Source organism: Besnoitia besnoiti, chromosome XI (genome assembly GCF_002563875.1).
Source record: "Besnoitia besnoiti strain Bb-Ger1 chromosome XI, whole genome shotgun sequence".
In the NCBI taxonomy this organism is placed as follows: domain Eukaryota; phylum Apicomplexa; class Conoidasida; order Eucoccidiorida; family Sarcocystidae; genus Besnoitia; species Besnoitia besnoiti.
This window is the reverse complement of record NC_042366.1, coordinates 1,174,626-1,190,422: the sequence shown is the minus strand read 5'-3', so window position 1 is coordinate 1,190,422 and position 15,797 is coordinate 1,174,626. Positions and strand designations below refer to the sequence as shown.

Sequence of the window (15,797 nt, the reverse complement as noted above, 5' to 3'; positions counted from 1 at the left end):
GGGTACGGAGGATGCTTCTCTCGCACAGGGAATAAGATTTCAGGTCTTTTCCCAGCAAGAGACAGGCACAAACGGAAAGCGGAAGACTTCACACGAGACACATTTCGACGCTTCAAATCGGGTACCTGCGTACTGCTCCCTCAGACGTACCACTTGCCGCCTTCACATCAAGCGACGCTCCGATTCCGGGAAACGAAGCTAATACGGAGCGAACGGAATGCCGGAACACAGCTGCGTGAATGGAGTGCCATTTGCAGACTTTGTCTGTGCGGTCCCCTGTGGGTGCTACAACCACTTTCCTGACGGATCGAGGGTCAGGTCGTAGGCGCTGCTGGCGCTCTTAGGATGACTGCCCCTCCGCAGCGAGTTGTGCAGCTGTGTAGACTAAGAATAGTCTGGAGAAATCTTACAAAGAGTGGGATAGCATTCTAGAAGATGAACGCTCAGCGCAAGCGGCAACCAGCAAGACACCGCCGCTGAGGAAACTTCCATCGTTGCTTGCCAGACTCTCAGCGGCGGATCCCGCTGCGTGGAATGCAACTTCGGTTTTAGGTAGTGCCAACCCGAGGGAATCTGAAGGATTTCCCAAGATACGCACGAAAGGGAAACTGGGAGCCCCTTTGCGTTTCTTAATTTGGAGCTTCAAGGGAGGCACTCGACCTCCCTTTTCACGCCGTCGGTTCTTTTTCGCAGACGGTGGCACGAGCGTCGAGATAGGTGTCTGAATCTTTCCACCGTCGCCTGGTAAATACGAACAGGCCAACACCTGCGGGGCCGGGCAAGGGGAAAGCTCTTTTTTCCCCTTTCTGCATCCGTTCGTGTGTCTGTATAGAATTTCGGCTTCTCATACAGTCAGACTGTTTCCCTCCTTTTGGTCGAGTGTGTGTTTCTGCTAACCGTGCGAGACTCGCGAGCGCATGTCTCGTGGGCGCGCATCGAGGAGGGTGGGTGGAACTCGAGAGACGAAAAATGGAGGGGGAGAAGACAGCGGACGGCAAGCAACGCTGCGAACACCTACGTTGTGCCTGCATGGTTTGCAACTGTGCTTTCTATTTCGATTTCTTCGGGCTGGTAGACCCCTCGAACCTGCTGCCTTTCTGCTCCGGTTCTTCGCGAACTTTCCAAAGGAGGGCAAGGAAGTCTTTTCTTCCGGTCTCCCGTCCCCAGCACGCTGCTGGGCAAGATACGCAGAGGCTGATTTTCCACCCGAGGAGTTGCTGAAGGCGTTTTGTTCCTTTTTTCTTTCCGTCTGCGGCGTCTGTTGCGTCTCTTCGCTTCACCAAGAGCGAACCTCGCTGCTTTCCAACCTCTCCCTCCGTCGCTGGCTTTCCGCCCCAGCCAGCTGCAAATCCGCAAATGCCACGAACGAAGCAGAAGTTGCTTCGCGTCGGAGAGCCACGTCTTTCGCTCCACACAGAGGAAAGTTTCCTCCCAAATTCGTGCAACGTCTTCATGTCAGCACACCGCCACAACTCGCCAACAAGGCACGCCTGCAGGCGAGCGTGCGCGTTCGCAGCCTCGGCTGATTGGGGAAGCGCGAACTCGCGATGAGCCGCCAAGTTGGGTGCGGCAAGAACTGAGCGGCCGGCGCAAACATTTCTACAGCAGAGGCACCGACCTCCCCTATCGTTGCTGAACCTCGCAGGAATTCGCTGATTTCTTCGATGCCTGTGCAGGTCCCTGCTTCGCACACCTCCGTCCAACCTCGACTTCTGCTTCAGCAGCTCGCGGGCCGCGTCTTCCCAGCTGTCCTGCAGATACAGCTGCTGGCGAGCTTTTCATCGTAGAACGGCGGGAGGAACTGACAAGGCAGTGTGCGGTGGAAAACATGCCCTCGTCGCAGTGACGCGCGGAGATTTGAGCTCTTGGAACAACCCCGCCACCGCCTCGTCTGAGTTTCGTCGGCAGATATTCTTGGTCCGCGAGCGTGGCGCTGCCTCCTGGCTTCGCCTCTGTTTCCACGTCCCCGCGATGCTCTCTCGCGACTCGCACATGGTGCTGGCGCGGAGGAAACAGGCTTTCCCTGCTCACGAGTAGAACGCAGCTGCAACGCATTCATGCCATCTTCGGCCCAGCGGGCGCCGCGCGCCCTGTAGCTTTTCTGACTTGCTCGCAACAACTCATGTCTGCATATTGTCTATTGCACGTTCTCCTCCCTCTCTCAGCCTGTGCTTTGATCCGTTTCCCAGCGCAGCACATCATCTGAGAAGTCTTTTCTTCCCGGTGTCTCGACACACGTATTCTCGCGTCATTTCTTCTTCTGTCTGCCCCGTTTCCCTCATTTTCACAGTCCAACTTTAAATTTTCTGCTCTCTCTGCGGGTGACGGGCTCCTGCCGCCGACAGAGTCTGCCGCTTTCCGCCTTGTTTGCTTTTCCTGTGGGGTCGCGCTTCGCGCGCTTGTTTTTCGGCAGTTTTTGCCTCGTCTCCGTCTTTCGAGGCGGACAGAAGCGTAGCTTAAGCTCTCGTAGATTTCTTTTTTCGGAGTTCCGCAGACCGCTTCGCGGAAGCCAGTCTCGTGTTGGCAGCTCGCGCCGCCTCCCCTCGGCTGCCGTCTCTCGGCGCGCACGCGAGCGAGCCTCGCGTCTTTCCTGTCTCGCTCCGGTTTCCCGCCCCCGGCCTCACGATGAACACGACGACGGAAGTCAAATGCGTTCACAGCGGCCGGCTGGAGGTGCCTTGCGCGCTCTTGGAGGAGGCGCAGGGGGGTGCGCCGGCGTGGCGCCAGGAGAGTTTCGAGTGGAGAAGCGTGCGCGTGTTTCTGGATGACGCGGGCCTGCGCTTCTGGAATAACGTCATCTCGATTCTCGACATCGCGACGGTGGACGTCCACGAGGCCGCGACTGCGGAGGGCTCCCGCCTGGTGCTGATTCACATGGACCAGGCGTTCCCAACCCTCTCGAACCCGTACCCGCCGTTTTTCACGAGCGCGACGTTCTTCCCCTCGGGCGCCGCGGGCGCGAGTCCGCCGGGGCAGACGACGCTCGTTTTTCGGATTCCGGCGTTGGCCTGCGAAGAAGAGAGCGACTACGGCAACTTGGTGAAGGGCCTGGAGCTGCTGCAGAAGACCGTGGCCTTCCTGGGGGACTTGCGGCCTATGTTTCGCACCCTCCGCGACCACGCGATTGCCGCAGACGAAATCCGCACTGAGTTCCTCGCCTTCCAGCTGCGCGAGGGCGGCGCGCTGGTGCGACAGGCGGGCTCGGCTGTCGCCGACAAGTTCCTCCGGACGCTTCCGCCTGATCGCGTGAAGCTGCTCTACGCCGGATTTTTGCAGCGCGACTGCTCAGTCCTCGAAGAGGCCATCGCGTACGTCCCCGTCGCCATCTATGAACACCTCCGCGAGGGCATCGCCCTCCTCTCGCATCTCTCCGTCGACCCCACGCGGTACCGCGTGTGGCGCCAGGCCTTCCTTAAGGCAAACGCCGACAACCCCGAGCTCTGCGAGTGCCTCGCGACGCCGACGCGCGCGCGCCTCCTGGCGGAGGCCTCGCCGCGGAAGGGCGCGAAAGCGGCGGACAAGAAGCTCAATCTGAAGAGCGCGAGCTCGATCCACATGGGCGTGCCGCTGCCGCTGCGCCTGCCGGAGGTGCTGCCCTTCAGTCTCTCAGTCGGCGGCTGCCGCATTTCCAAGGGCCGCACGTACCGGTGCGAAGACGCGTACTTTTTTCTGGAGCACGAAGGCGCGTTCGGCGTGTTTGACGGCGTGGGGAGCTGGGCGGCGGAGGGGATCGATGCCTCCAAGTTCTCCACGGCGCTCGCCACGGCTTGCCGCACGCTCGCCCAGGAGCATCTGCAGCCGACGGCGCTGTCACCGGGCTTTGCGCGCCTGAATGTGAATCTGCGTGCGCGCGAGCTCCTCGGGTCCGCGCATGCCAAAGTCCGCCGCGAGAGCCCGGACGCTTGGGGAAGCAGCACAGCCGTGGTCGGGGTGTTTGATCGCTACCTGGGTCAGCTGGGGGTGGCCTGCCTGGGCGACTCGGTGCTGACTGTCCTCCGCCGGCAAATGATGCCGCGCAACATGCAGTTCATGGCCGGTGGCGCGAGCGAGCCGCTCTCCACGCAGGTCCTCTCCTCCAGCCCGACGCAGGTGCCGCGGCTGATTCGCAAAATTCGCTACCGCAGCGCCGAACAACGCTGGTCCAACGGCGCACCCTACCAGCTCTCCAACTTGCCCGCCGAAGACGCCTGGGACGAGCTGCGCAGCCAGGGTCATGAGCGCTTCGTCCAAGTCCTGCAGCGCATCGACAACGTCGGAGACAGCGCCGACATGGCCCTCGGACCCCCCCAGCCGCTCGTCCTGCACCCCGGCGACCTCGTTCTCCTCTACAGCGACGGCGTCGCCGACAATCTCTTTGACAAAGAAATCGAAGTCTTCGCCTCGCTAGCCATCAGCCCCGAAGAGGCCGTCGCCATGGGCTTCGGGAAGCAGGCCTGCACGAAGGCGCAGGACATCGCCGACATGATTTGCAAGCTCGCCAGACGACGCGCCGCCGACAGGGTACGCAGGAAACGACATGCGTCATATCGTCTCAGAATGAAACGGATCGACAGAGAGAGAGAAAAGGGAGAGAGCCGGCGCACGCGCCAGCAACTGAGTGCCCGCCGGGGAGTGCAGAGGCCTCGAGACTGAGGCGCACAGTCTGGAATGGCAGGATAGGCGCCGCTTTCGCTGCGACTCGTGCGTGCGTGTATATATATATGCTTCTGTATATGTGTTGCCCATTCTGGATTTACGGCGCTCTCTCTTGTCTCTCTTGTGCTCTCTGCAGCCCTTTGACAAGCCTTTCGTCCCAGGCCCCATCGGCGCGCGGCACGTCCCGCCAGGCCGCGGTGACGCCTCGGCCGCCTCTGCGCGGAAGGGAGCCAAGCGTGACGACATCAGCTGCGTGGCGATCTGGATTGAGGGGCTTCCCGACCCTGCGTTCAACGGATCGCTGGAGCCTGCGCTGGCCTCGGCGAGCGGCGCCGCCGCCGCGTCGCCGCCCCCCACGGAGGTCTGCATGACCTCCACAACTGTCTCCGAGGAGAGCCTCGAGGGCGTTGCCGGCGTCCTCGAGCACAGCCCAGACGGCGAAGAGGAGGAAGGCGTCTCCGAGGAGGAGCCGAACGCGGAGACCGCCCCCCACGCTCCAGAGGCTCGGAGCGTGGAGCCCGCAGAAGACCTGCGTGCCGCGGAGGCCTCAGCAGCGACCTCGCCACCAGCTGCAGCCCCGGTTGCTGCTGAGGATGCCGGGAGCGAGCGGACGCCCTCGGAGCCCGCGGCGCCTGCCCCGGCGGAGCCTGAGGCGCCGGAGTCTGAACCTGCCACTGGGGCTGCTTCATCTTCGGGGGACGCCGCGAGTCATGCGCCAAAGAGCGAGACGTCGCCTGAGAAGAAGGCGCGGCGTTCGCCCAGAGGTTCGTCTCTGCAGCGCGTGCGGAAGGGGTCATTCAGCACGATGCGCGCAGGGAGTCGCATTCCCTTGCCTCCGCGGGCTGCGCCCACAAAGGTGTGGAGGCCGAAGGCCCCTGCCGCCCCCGCCCCGAAGGCGCGGCCTACGTCGGGCTCGCGGATCCCCTCGTTCGCCGGCAAGTCGGTCGAGGCGAAGAGCAAGGCGGCGCTGGGGTTGTCTCCCGCAGGTCCGCGCCAGGAGGCGAAGGGCGTATGGATGAAGAAGCAGCTCTCGCCAGCGGGCACACAGCATCCCGAGTTGACGGCGTCTCCCTGCGCACGCACGGCCTCGCCGTCCCCAGCGAGGCTCGCGCGCCTCACGGGGGGGGCGAAGACCGAGGGCACGCGGCCGGTACAGGAGGGAGGGAACCGACCTCGCGACGCACAAGGGTTTGCTGACAAGTCGCTGGACGTCGCCTCCTCAGCTGCGGAGGGGGCGTCGCCTGCCGCAAGCGGCGAAACGCCTCCGCAGACTCGCAGCCCCCTAAGGGCCTCAGGAGCTCAGCCGCTTGCGAAGAGAGCTCCGGCGCGCCCGCCAGCGCAATCTCAGGACAGCACACGGGTGGCGCCGACCTCGGCCTCTGCGTCCTCGAAGCAGGCTGCAGGGAGCGAGACGGCGTTGAAGAAACGCCCCATGAAGCCTCTACAATCCGTTTGCCACGACTTGCAGCCGCGGAAAGCGCAGAAACTCGACAGCGCGCGAACGCCTTTGTCGCACCCCCCCCAGTCGGGCGACCTCGAGGAAGGCGCGCCTTCGAGCGTACTTACACCCGCGCCCGCGGATCTGCCACGCAACGTGGCGCGGCCTGCGGCCTGCCAGGCGCCGAAACTGAGTCACACAGTCAAGAGAGACGCGGTGAACAACGGCAGCCACGAGACTTCTCTGCCGCGGAGGAGACCGCACGGGGCCGGCGGCGTCGCTGACCTGTCGCCAAACGTCAAAGCTCGCGGCGCGGAGACTCCACGCCACGGTGAGTCGCCCACGCCGAGGCCGCACGAGTCAGCAGTGGCGGACAGACAGGAGGCTGCGAGCCGCATGCGAAAGCGGAGGCACATCGATGGCGCAGCAGCCCGGGAGAGACGAGCCTCGCCGCCAAAGAAGCCTTGCCTTGCCTCGTCTCCCGTGCGGCACAAGCCCGCGCCGCCCAACGCGCTGGCTGCGCTCGCGCCCTCCTGCAAAGCTCTGCAAAATGCGCCTCGGGTGAAGAGCAAAGGAACGGCTCCATGACTCGCACTGGGAAATTCTATCTGGAGCGTTTGCCAGTGAACGATAGAGAAGAAAGAGAAGGAAAATGAGGAGGAGAATCCACGTCTCCACGCGATTGATCTGCTCTCCAGCAGGCACTCAGGGGCGTGTGTGTATGCATATGTAGAGGACGAAATGTGCTTGTCTCAAGGTGAAAGACGAAGATGCCACCGTGCGCTGATGTGCGCGTAAAGCAGGGCTTTCGTTTCGAGTTGGTAGCTTTGCGGGTAAGTCTGTGCGGATGCGGGCGGGGCACGCTCGTGGAAGGCACTCCTCCCGGCGACAGAAAGAGGGGAGAGGACAGTATCTGGGAGTTAACAATGGAAACAACGAGGCAGGAAGAGCCGCTGCTGATACAGGGCGGACGGCGGGTCTGCCTCTCCGTGGAATCACGTGTTGGCTGCGTGTCGCGGCTTTCTTCGCGTGATGGCGGAGAAGGATAATCATCGCGGGTGCAGTCGTTTCACACTAGAGCCTCTGCGGAGGCGTAGCGCAGAACGTAGAAACTCTTCTCTGCTGGACAAGCAGGGACAATCGGGTAGCTTTTGCTTCTATTTTTCGAATCACTCGTGCCTCGGGATCCTTCCTGAGGCGCGCTTCCTTGTGTCTCGCCCTCGCGGCACAGAGGAAACGATTTTGCAGTGGGATCTATCTGTTTGCCGCGGCTGCGGCGCTCTCGTCTCTCGATGTCTTAGTTGTGCGCTCTCGGTTTCCTCAGCACAACCTTTGCGGCGCATGCAATTCTGTGTCGTCTTTCTGTCTTCGCGGGCGAAAGAAGTTGTGTGAATGAAAGAGTCCAGGCAGCGAACGCGGACGCGTGGGCGACTAGGGGAATTTGAAGGATAGACGCTTGTCAGCTACAGTGTGTGCTTTCGGACTTCGTAGCCGTCTGCGAAAGGGGACGGGAAAAAGGCGAGACTGCTTTCCTCCAGGTGCCTGTGCACAAAAGCAGATTTATGCGGCGGAAGCGTGCAGCTTCTTGCCGAGGAAGGGATTTTTGAGCGTCGTGCCAATCAACACATTTCCGACTCTTCCTATTTGGAGAGGAGAGCGGTTCGAATGTGGCGTCCTGGAGGACAGCTGACGTGTCCGTACACTGCTTGGACGGCGCTTGTCTATTGTTTTTGTTACATGAGAACCTCGTTCGGCTCTTAAAATTGGCAGAAAAGCAGATGCCACTCACTTCGCTTCCACTTTTAGAACGCCTTTGAGTTCTGCGCGCGTGAACGCATCTCGTATACATGCAGGCATGTGGCACAATAATCTTATCTGAATAAGCCCGACGACTGAAATGCAGTACCCACCGCACTTAGCTAGCCACTGCGTTTCTGTTTCCGTTCTTCGACGGCTGCGTGGTACGAGGTGTCTTTCCGTTTTGTAAGCCTCTGGCGGAGAACCTTGAACTCTGGCGTAACTGTTGGTAGCACGCGAGGCCGGCGGCCTTCCATGAGCGCAAATACACACAGAGCCCGGAAAGTCAGATGCAGACAAACTACGGCTGCACATGCGCATACAGACCGGACACTGTGCTCATGCGTTTGCCTACACGCACGTCTGGGAGTGACATGGACTTCAAAGACGCATCCGCGGTGAGGTCGATGCAGGCCTGAACAAGGTCGAGCACGCCCGCACGATTTCTCAACGGTTACTCATCTCAGAGCGTCACTACACTCTCCCTGCTGAACATGCGTTGATGGCATCGCTGTAACAACGGAGAAGAGCAGATGCAATGGAAGCTTCGGCCCCAAGATACATCAGGCCAAAAGGGCCGCCTTCGGCGCACGAAAGGCGTCCGTTACTCTCTTTTTTACAAAGGTCATCGACTACCTGAAAGCAGGCTCCTGCCCCCCCAATACGTGCTTGATTATAGACTCGAGGATGTTCTCCTCGGACCTCTTACGTAGACGATTTCCTTTTTTCTGAGTGCGGATGGACGCTGCCCGACGGCGCTGCTTGGTATGCATGACTGCGGGCGTGCCGCCTTCCCCCGCCCCAAGGAACACTTTCTCCATCGCTCTAGAGTCTTTCTATCTGCTTACCGTCGGTCTCTTCTCCCGGGGTTCCCTTGTTGGTCCCCGTCCTCTCGATTTGTCCGTTTTTCTCTTCCTTGCCTCTTGCCTCCCACTCGTCGTGGCAAACTCGCGACGTTTCCGTGCTAGGTAGACTTTGGGAGATTTGCAGCGGACCCAGGTGTCGGCGTTTCTGGTTTCCAAGTGTAAGGAAGCAGATATTCATGAGCTGGAATACAGACATTTCCTGGTGCCGCAGTATGCTCAAGGCATTCAGAGGCTGCAACGCCCCTCCGGCGCGAGGCGACCAGCTTTCGCTTATGCTACATCGCGAGGGCAGGCCTGCGTAGGCCTTTGGGACTTGTTTTTCTCCGCACGAAGGAAACGTGCAGCCGACGCCTGCGAACCTACAACTGTAAAAGACACCAGCCGACGAGCTGCTTGTGAGGCTGTCGCCGGTGGTGTGGGCTCAAGACAAGAAAGAGACGACAAAGCGCCGTCTCTCTCTCATCAGCTGGACTGAATTTTCCGCATGCACTCCAGCAGCTGTCGAGTCGGATATGCGGACGACTTTTTCCAGTGCGTCCGCGTTAACATTCCGCGGAGGCTCTTGGTCTCTCGTTCTCAGCTCTGCCGCTCTCTTAATTTTCACTCACTTTTGCCTTTTCGGTTTTCCCTCGGCCCTTCGCAGAGCGCCGAGCTCCCACAGGGTCATTCCGCTGGCAAGCCCAGACCGGTCGCCACCACACAGCGCGTTGGCACGGAAAGAAATCACTGGCGAGCAAGAGAGGACACAGAGAACTAGGAGGAGGACGCAACAGAAACAGACCGGCGGGACAAGAGGCAGGATTCTCGAGACAGAGCCTCAGCACCGCAGCCGGAGAGCCGCTGCACGCGTGAGGGAGCGCTGCGGGTCGTTCTTGGGGTTGGCTTCATAAGGGCAGCCAGAAAGAGACATCCTGCACCCCCACGCTGTCTTTTCTCTTTTTTGCCGGTTTATTTTTTTTGCGCCTCTCTGTCTGCTCTGTGGCTTCGGCCTCATGTAGACTCCGTGTCCGGTCCACCCTACTCGCTCCTGCAGACGGTACACCGCGGGACTCGCCCTTTTTGTAGCCGACGCCCCCGAGTTTGTTAGGCTCGTTCGAACTCTGACTGCTTCCGTACCCGGGCGCGAGTCGCTCAAGGTCTCCGCGCCATCTCTCAGTCTTCCGTTCGCCGCGAAGCGCTTCCCCGACCCTGCCGCGCGTCGTCGCGCCGCTGGTCCACGGCCTCCGATCTCTTCGCCTGCCTCACTCGCGTTTCCTCAGGAGTCGCGGATCCTCGCGCAGGATGGCGGATAGCGGCGACGCCGCGTCAGCGGCTGCAGCTGGTAAGCCAGGCGCGCCCAGCGAGAGCCTCGCGGCGGCGCCTGCGCTGTCTGGGCAGCCTGACCCCACAGGGGAAGTCGAGATGACCGACGGCGTGCAGCCGGCGTCGTCCTCGGTGCCCTCGACCTCTCCGCCGCCTCCGGCTGCCGCCGCGACTGCTTCTGAGCAGACGCCGCCTGCGAAAGCAGCTGCTCAGGTCTCTGGCTCTGCGTCTGCGGATAAGCAGGAGGCCGCTGCGAGGGTCCCGCAAGGAGAGACCGATGCGGAGTCCTCCGAGGAGGAGAGCGACGCCGAGGACGCGGAGCAAGCGGCGCCGCGCGCGAAGAAGGAAGACAGCGCCAAGATCCGCGCGCTGCAGGAGGCCCTGCAGAAGGACCTCGTCATCGATGGAGACACGGAGATCGATGACCTCCTCGTCGTGGCACACGTCGCGCAGGTGAGGCGAAAGAAAGACAAAAATATTCAGATATTGCAGAGGGCCTCCACCCTGGACCGCTCGGGGAGAGCGAAAGGTGAAGCATAGATATCGCTTTATTTCGAAAAAACAGGCAACCCACCGCGAGAAGAGAGAGCGAGTAGCTGGCGTGCGCGGTGAAACTAGTTGGGACCGTCTTTTCGAGTGGCGCCGCCGCGGGGACGGCAGCGGCGGCCTGTGAGACAATGGGACGGTCGCGGAATGCGATGGGCGAGGAGATCGCGAACCTGCAACACCACAGGGATTCAAAAAAGCTTGGTCTCTCATGTCGGCTTACACGGGACGGATGCCCTGTCTTCGCTCCGCAGAGAGAAGACCGCCCACCAGTGCGAACTCGGGACTGTTGATCAGATCTTTCAGTCACCGGAATGGCTCCTGAGAGGTGCCTGAGGCCTGCTTGAGTCCATGCGTCGCGTGTGCTTCCAGTTGCCGGCGTTTGACGCGTCAAGCGCTGGGGCTCCGCGCGCGGCTGAACTCGAGCTTGATGTCTCTGCGCGTCTCGCATCCGAGTCAGGAGGGGATTAGGGTGTAGGGTTATGGTTCGCTTATATCGTGTGGAGCCCGCTGCAGCTTGTCTTTCTGTGCAGATTGAAAACCAGCTGCTGGAGGCCCAGCGACGGGCGGGAAGTCTGAAGCCGGATGTCCTCGAGAGCCTCGAGTCTGCGTCGGCAGAGAACGCGCCGCGCGGCAGGCCGGCTCCGGGAGAAGAAGAAAAAAAAGTGGGCGGCGGCGAAATGGAGGCCGAGGACGAAGACGATGACGACGACGAGCCTGACGACCAGGAGTTCGAGGCTCTAATGAAGTGTGAGACATCCAATCTCAGGTGGCCCGAGAGCCTCGGATTCATGAAGAAACAGGCGCGTTCGTTGTCTGTCACACTGTCTCGCGGAGAGCGGAGACAAAATTCGCGACCGGGCTGTTAGTCGTGCTGAGGGGTTTGCCTTTTCTCGTGTGTGGAGAGTTTTATGTGTTGACAGACGCAGCCTTTGACGTCCAATAGAGGTCGCCACAGGTGTGAATGGACGCTCAAAACTCGCTTGTCTTTTCACCCTACATCTCAGCTATGCACATTGTAGACAGATGTCCTTTTCGCTCAGCCGTCGGGTATTATTTTTTTGTTTAGCGTTTTGTTTCTGTGGGTTTCAATCCTATCCGAATGAGCATGGATCTGTTTCGCGGCCTGGTCGCCGCGCAACACGCGGCTTCCGCTCCGTCCTTCCGCGACGTGCGGGTCTCTCCTCTTTGTTTCTGTACGCAGCTGAGCAACGCTTTCGGCAGCGTCTCTTGCCGCATCCGGATTCGCTGCCGGGAGTCACAGAAGGCCTTCTGAAGGCGCGCAACGCCTCAGCGTCTCGCAGCGCCTCGAGCCGCGCGTCCCCAGAGTCCGCCGCCGCAACCGAGGAGACGAAGCAGACGCCGGGCGCTGACTCCCCCGAGGGATGCGGGCCTTCGGCTTCGAAAGAGGCCGCGCCCGCAGAAGGTAGTGGCGAGTCGTATGCCGACAAACTGAAGGGTTTGCTGGCGCTCATCGGGAAGGAAGTCGACCCTGACGAAGAGATTGAAGATGACGAAGACGACGACGGCGAGGAGAACCCGAAGCGGAAAGACGCAGACTGCCTTGCCTCCTGGTCGGGCATTCATGTAAGGCGCCTGCAGCTTAGGAACATCTTGTTTATACGTCGCGATCACGCGTTGCCGCCAGGGGTCGAGTCTCTAGGGAACAGACATATGTCATCTGCACGCGTCGTAGGGGTCGTCTTACATGTGCCGTTTTATGTGGCGCCGTAGGCGCCTTAGCAGCCGGCGCATACGTTTCGCGTATTCTCTCCCCTACCGTCAATGATCGCTCGTAGTGTCGATAGCTGGACTTCGCTGTTTTCGCTCTTTGTCGTCCTCAGGGCGGAGGGGGGGGGGGGAGGGCGGTTGAGTGTCCGATGCCTCCAGTGCGCGCGGTGGTGACTGCATTGACTGCATCGATACCCGACCCAGCGAGCCAGGGTCGTCGTGCGGAGGTCAGGAGGGTTGACGCTGTATCTTTCGGAGTCTGCGCCTCGCGTTTCTTTGTTCGCAGCCGATCGAAGTAGAGGGTTTGCCGGTCCAGGTCGCGCCCGAATGCGCCGTAAAAGCGTGCGGCGTTGTGCACGCGGTCGTAGACGCCATGGTGGTGATAAAGGGCGACGAAGTAAGCGAAATGGAGTCAAAAATATGAGATGCCTCTGCGACCGTATTGTGTTTCTGTCAGGCTTCCATCTCCGTGTGATGCGTTCTGTTTGATGTATGTGGACGGTAGTACGTTGTGAACAATCCCTGGGCGAGCATGTCGGCTGTCGAGACGTGACGCTCTAGAGAGATACAGAAGGAGACGACACCCGCCAGCTCGGTAGAAGACTTTATCCGCACGAGTGCAAAGCCTCCAGCAGGGCTCGCCAGGGAAGTTGTCCGCATTGGCGGTTTTTCTGCACGTCTGTGGACCCGCTGTCTTCATGTCTTTTTTTGGCAGAATAGCAATCCGCTCGATCTGGGCTCCGTGGTGTGCTTGGAGGACAAGACGATTCTGGGAGCAGTCGCCGACACCTTCGGGCCCGTGGCTGCGCCGTTTTACGTCGTTTACTTGGCGAGAAGCGCCTCTGAGGCTGAGCAGAAGGGGGCCCAGTCCCCCTCGTCGGCATCGCCCAACTTGAGCGCGCGCCTCTCGACGGGTCTGCGGGTTTTCAGTGACGTCGCACACTCCTCGTTTTTGCTCGGCGAGCACGGGCAGGTCCCCGCGTACTTGAAATCGACGCATCGCTCTCGTCTGTTCTACGCAAGCGGCGACGAAGGCAGCGACGGCGAAGAGGACGAAGAGGACGACAGACTCTCCTGCGTCTCAGGCGTCTCTGGGCGCTCCTCGGGGTCGCAGCGGAGCGCGCGCGGCCAAGGCCGGGGCGCAGGCCCGGGCGCGCTGCGAAGAGATGGCGACGGGCGGACGCCTGTGACGAGTTTGAAGGAGAAGTACGAAGAGGCAGGAAAGGAGATCTCCCCCGAGGAAGAGGCTGCGCTGGAGATGCAGAAACAGCAAAAGGAACAGCAGCAAAAACTCCGCATGGAGGCCATGCAGAAGCAGTTCTCGTTTAGCCGAGGCGACCCGGGGAAAAACACCTTCGGGTCGCCCTATCCCTCGTCGTGGGCTGCCCGCGGCTCTGCTGCGGGCGCCGGTGGCGCAGCGCGCGACCAGGGCTACGTCGTCCCCGGGCCGCCCATGGGGAGCGGCCCTGCAGCCACAGGCGGTCGCGGAGGCGGAGCGGGCTCGAAAAGGGGACGCGGGCGCAAGGGAGACGCCGCCCACAGACGAAGCGCGGAAGCGGGGCACCACACCAGCTGCAGAGGGGGCGAAGAAGGTGGAACGGCTCACATTGTGGGAGCCACGTGTGCAGATGGAAACGCCGTGTCTACGGGGATTCCGCCGCCTCCATCTGCGGCCGGCAGCGCCTCTGCGTTCCCGTCTGCGCCCTGCTCGTCTAGTTGTTTCTCGCACGCGCATGCACAGCCTCACGCCGGGAGCCCTTTGCCGCCTTCGCCTGGCGGCTCGTCCGCGCTCCCGCAAGCCGCTGGGTCGCCTTCGCATGCGGCCGGCTGTTTTCAGTTGTCCGGCCCCCCACCACCTCCCTCTGCGGGTTTCCACGCGTGCTGCGCGCATGGCGGCCAAACCCACGGAGGATGCCACGGAGGATGCATGGGGGTCTCTTACGCATCCCCCGCAGGGGCGTCGCCCTTCGCTTCTCACTGTGCGCATGCGGGCTGCGGCAGCGCCTCACACAACCCGATGGCAGGAAGTGGCTGCGCGCATGCGCCGCACGCCGCCGGGGCCGGTGCGCCGGTGCCTCCTCCAAGCATCTCAGCCGTGTATGCCTGTCAGGGGCACGCGTGTGGAGGCGCAGACGCGTCCGCCGGCGCGGGAGGGAACTATCCCTCGTCGCCTTCTCATCTGGCGTCCGCACTCAACTCCGCGGCGTCCTACGCGCAGCCGGTCGCCACGTGCGCGGGGCAGCCGTCGGCGATTCCGCCCTGGACGCGGCCACGCTGCCACGGGGGTTCGGGGACGCAAGCGGGCGCGTATCCGCGCCAAACTCCGCCCTCGGCACACCTCGCTGTGTACGCGCCTTCGTCGCCGTTTCCTTCGACCTTTGCGCCTGGGCTGCACTCCGCAGGCCAGGGCGCCAGGCCGCCGCCCCCGCCTCCTCCGCCGTCCTTCTGACCGAAGTCGGGAACTGCGAAAGAGCTGGCGGAGTTGACGAAAACGAGGGGAAGACCGAATCAGTCCGCGGGAAAGCAGCATAAAAACCACCTCCCAGGAGGTGCCCTTCTCAACTTCCACGCACACACGAATATACATGGATATATATATTCGTGTACGAACTCGTATATGTTTTTATGCTCGCTACGTTGCATGCTGGGGGCGTTGCGGTACTGGTCGGTGTGCGTCTGAGCTGAGCAGGCGGTACCGTAAACAGGTTTGAGCTTCTGTAGTAGCGGGTGAGAGTGATGACATACGTGTCGGAACTTCCCTTTTTTCAACGGTGAGAGCCGATGTTGACCGACAGCTAAAGCAACTGAGTTACTATGATGGAAAAAACTTGAGAACTCAAAGACAAAGGCGAGCTGCGTCTTCGCACAACCCTGAACTCGGACATCCAAGCGGCGTGTATGATACATATGATACAAGAGTACGTCCGGCTTACGCGCGCATTCAAAAGCAGACGCCTCTAGCCATAGAGACACACACATATAATTGTTGTAGAGAACAGGATTAGGGGAACGGCAATACAGGTGCCCGCTATACGAGTATATGCGTATGCCTGGTGCTGAGCCCCGAGAGCGAGATACGTGGGGATCTCACTCACGCCGCAGATACGTGCTCACTCGGCGGGACTCTCACGCAGAGCGAGATCTGACTCTGCATTGTAGGATCTCACCACGCACAGCCTATACCTATGCAATAAAATATATTTATCTATCTATACATACGCAGTTCGTGTAAGCGTTTGAATCCTGAGCGTCGATATGGTGCAAGGTTGGCGCCCGACGCGCTGTCAGTACAGGTTGCGGACAGCTAACAGAATTCCGCCCGCAGGGATCGCGGGAATCTGCACGGAGATACGGACCTTGCGAGTCTCTCAGAAGCCGATTCCGCGTAGCCTCGCGACCTTCAAAGGCTCCAGCTCATGTCTACGTGCTACACGGTAGTTACTGGTGCTAACATTTACGGTATCTATCTCTGCACCAGTCTG

At 61.0% G+C, this 15,797-nt stretch overlaps 2 protein-coding genes across 2 annotated transcripts; both read left to right on the top strand.

The window, feature by feature from the left end:
- Positions 1-2,625: 2,625 nt before the first annotated feature.
- On the top strand, positions 2,626-6,661 carry BESB_020530 (serine/threonine specific protein phosphatase; the record flags this gene model as incomplete). Its single annotated transcript, XM_029360762.1, has 2 exons — positions 2,626-4,500; positions 4,772-6,661. 2 exons carry the CDS (start codon positions 2,626-2,628, stop codon positions 6,659-6,661), a joined length of 3,765 nt encoding a protein of 1,254 aa, XP_029216121.1.
- Positions 6,662-10,017: 3,356 nt separating this feature from the next.
- Positions 10,018-14,764, top strand: BESB_020520 (uncharacterized protein; the record flags this gene model as incomplete). Its single annotated transcript, XM_029360761.1, has 5 exons — positions 10,018-10,491; positions 11,118-11,334; positions 11,789-12,171; positions 12,602-12,712; positions 13,031-14,764. 5 exons carry the CDS (start codon positions 10,018-10,020, stop codon positions 14,762-14,764), a joined length of 2,919 nt encoding a protein of 972 aa, XP_029216120.1.
- Between the last annotated feature and the right edge of the window lie 1,033 nt (positions 14,765-15,797).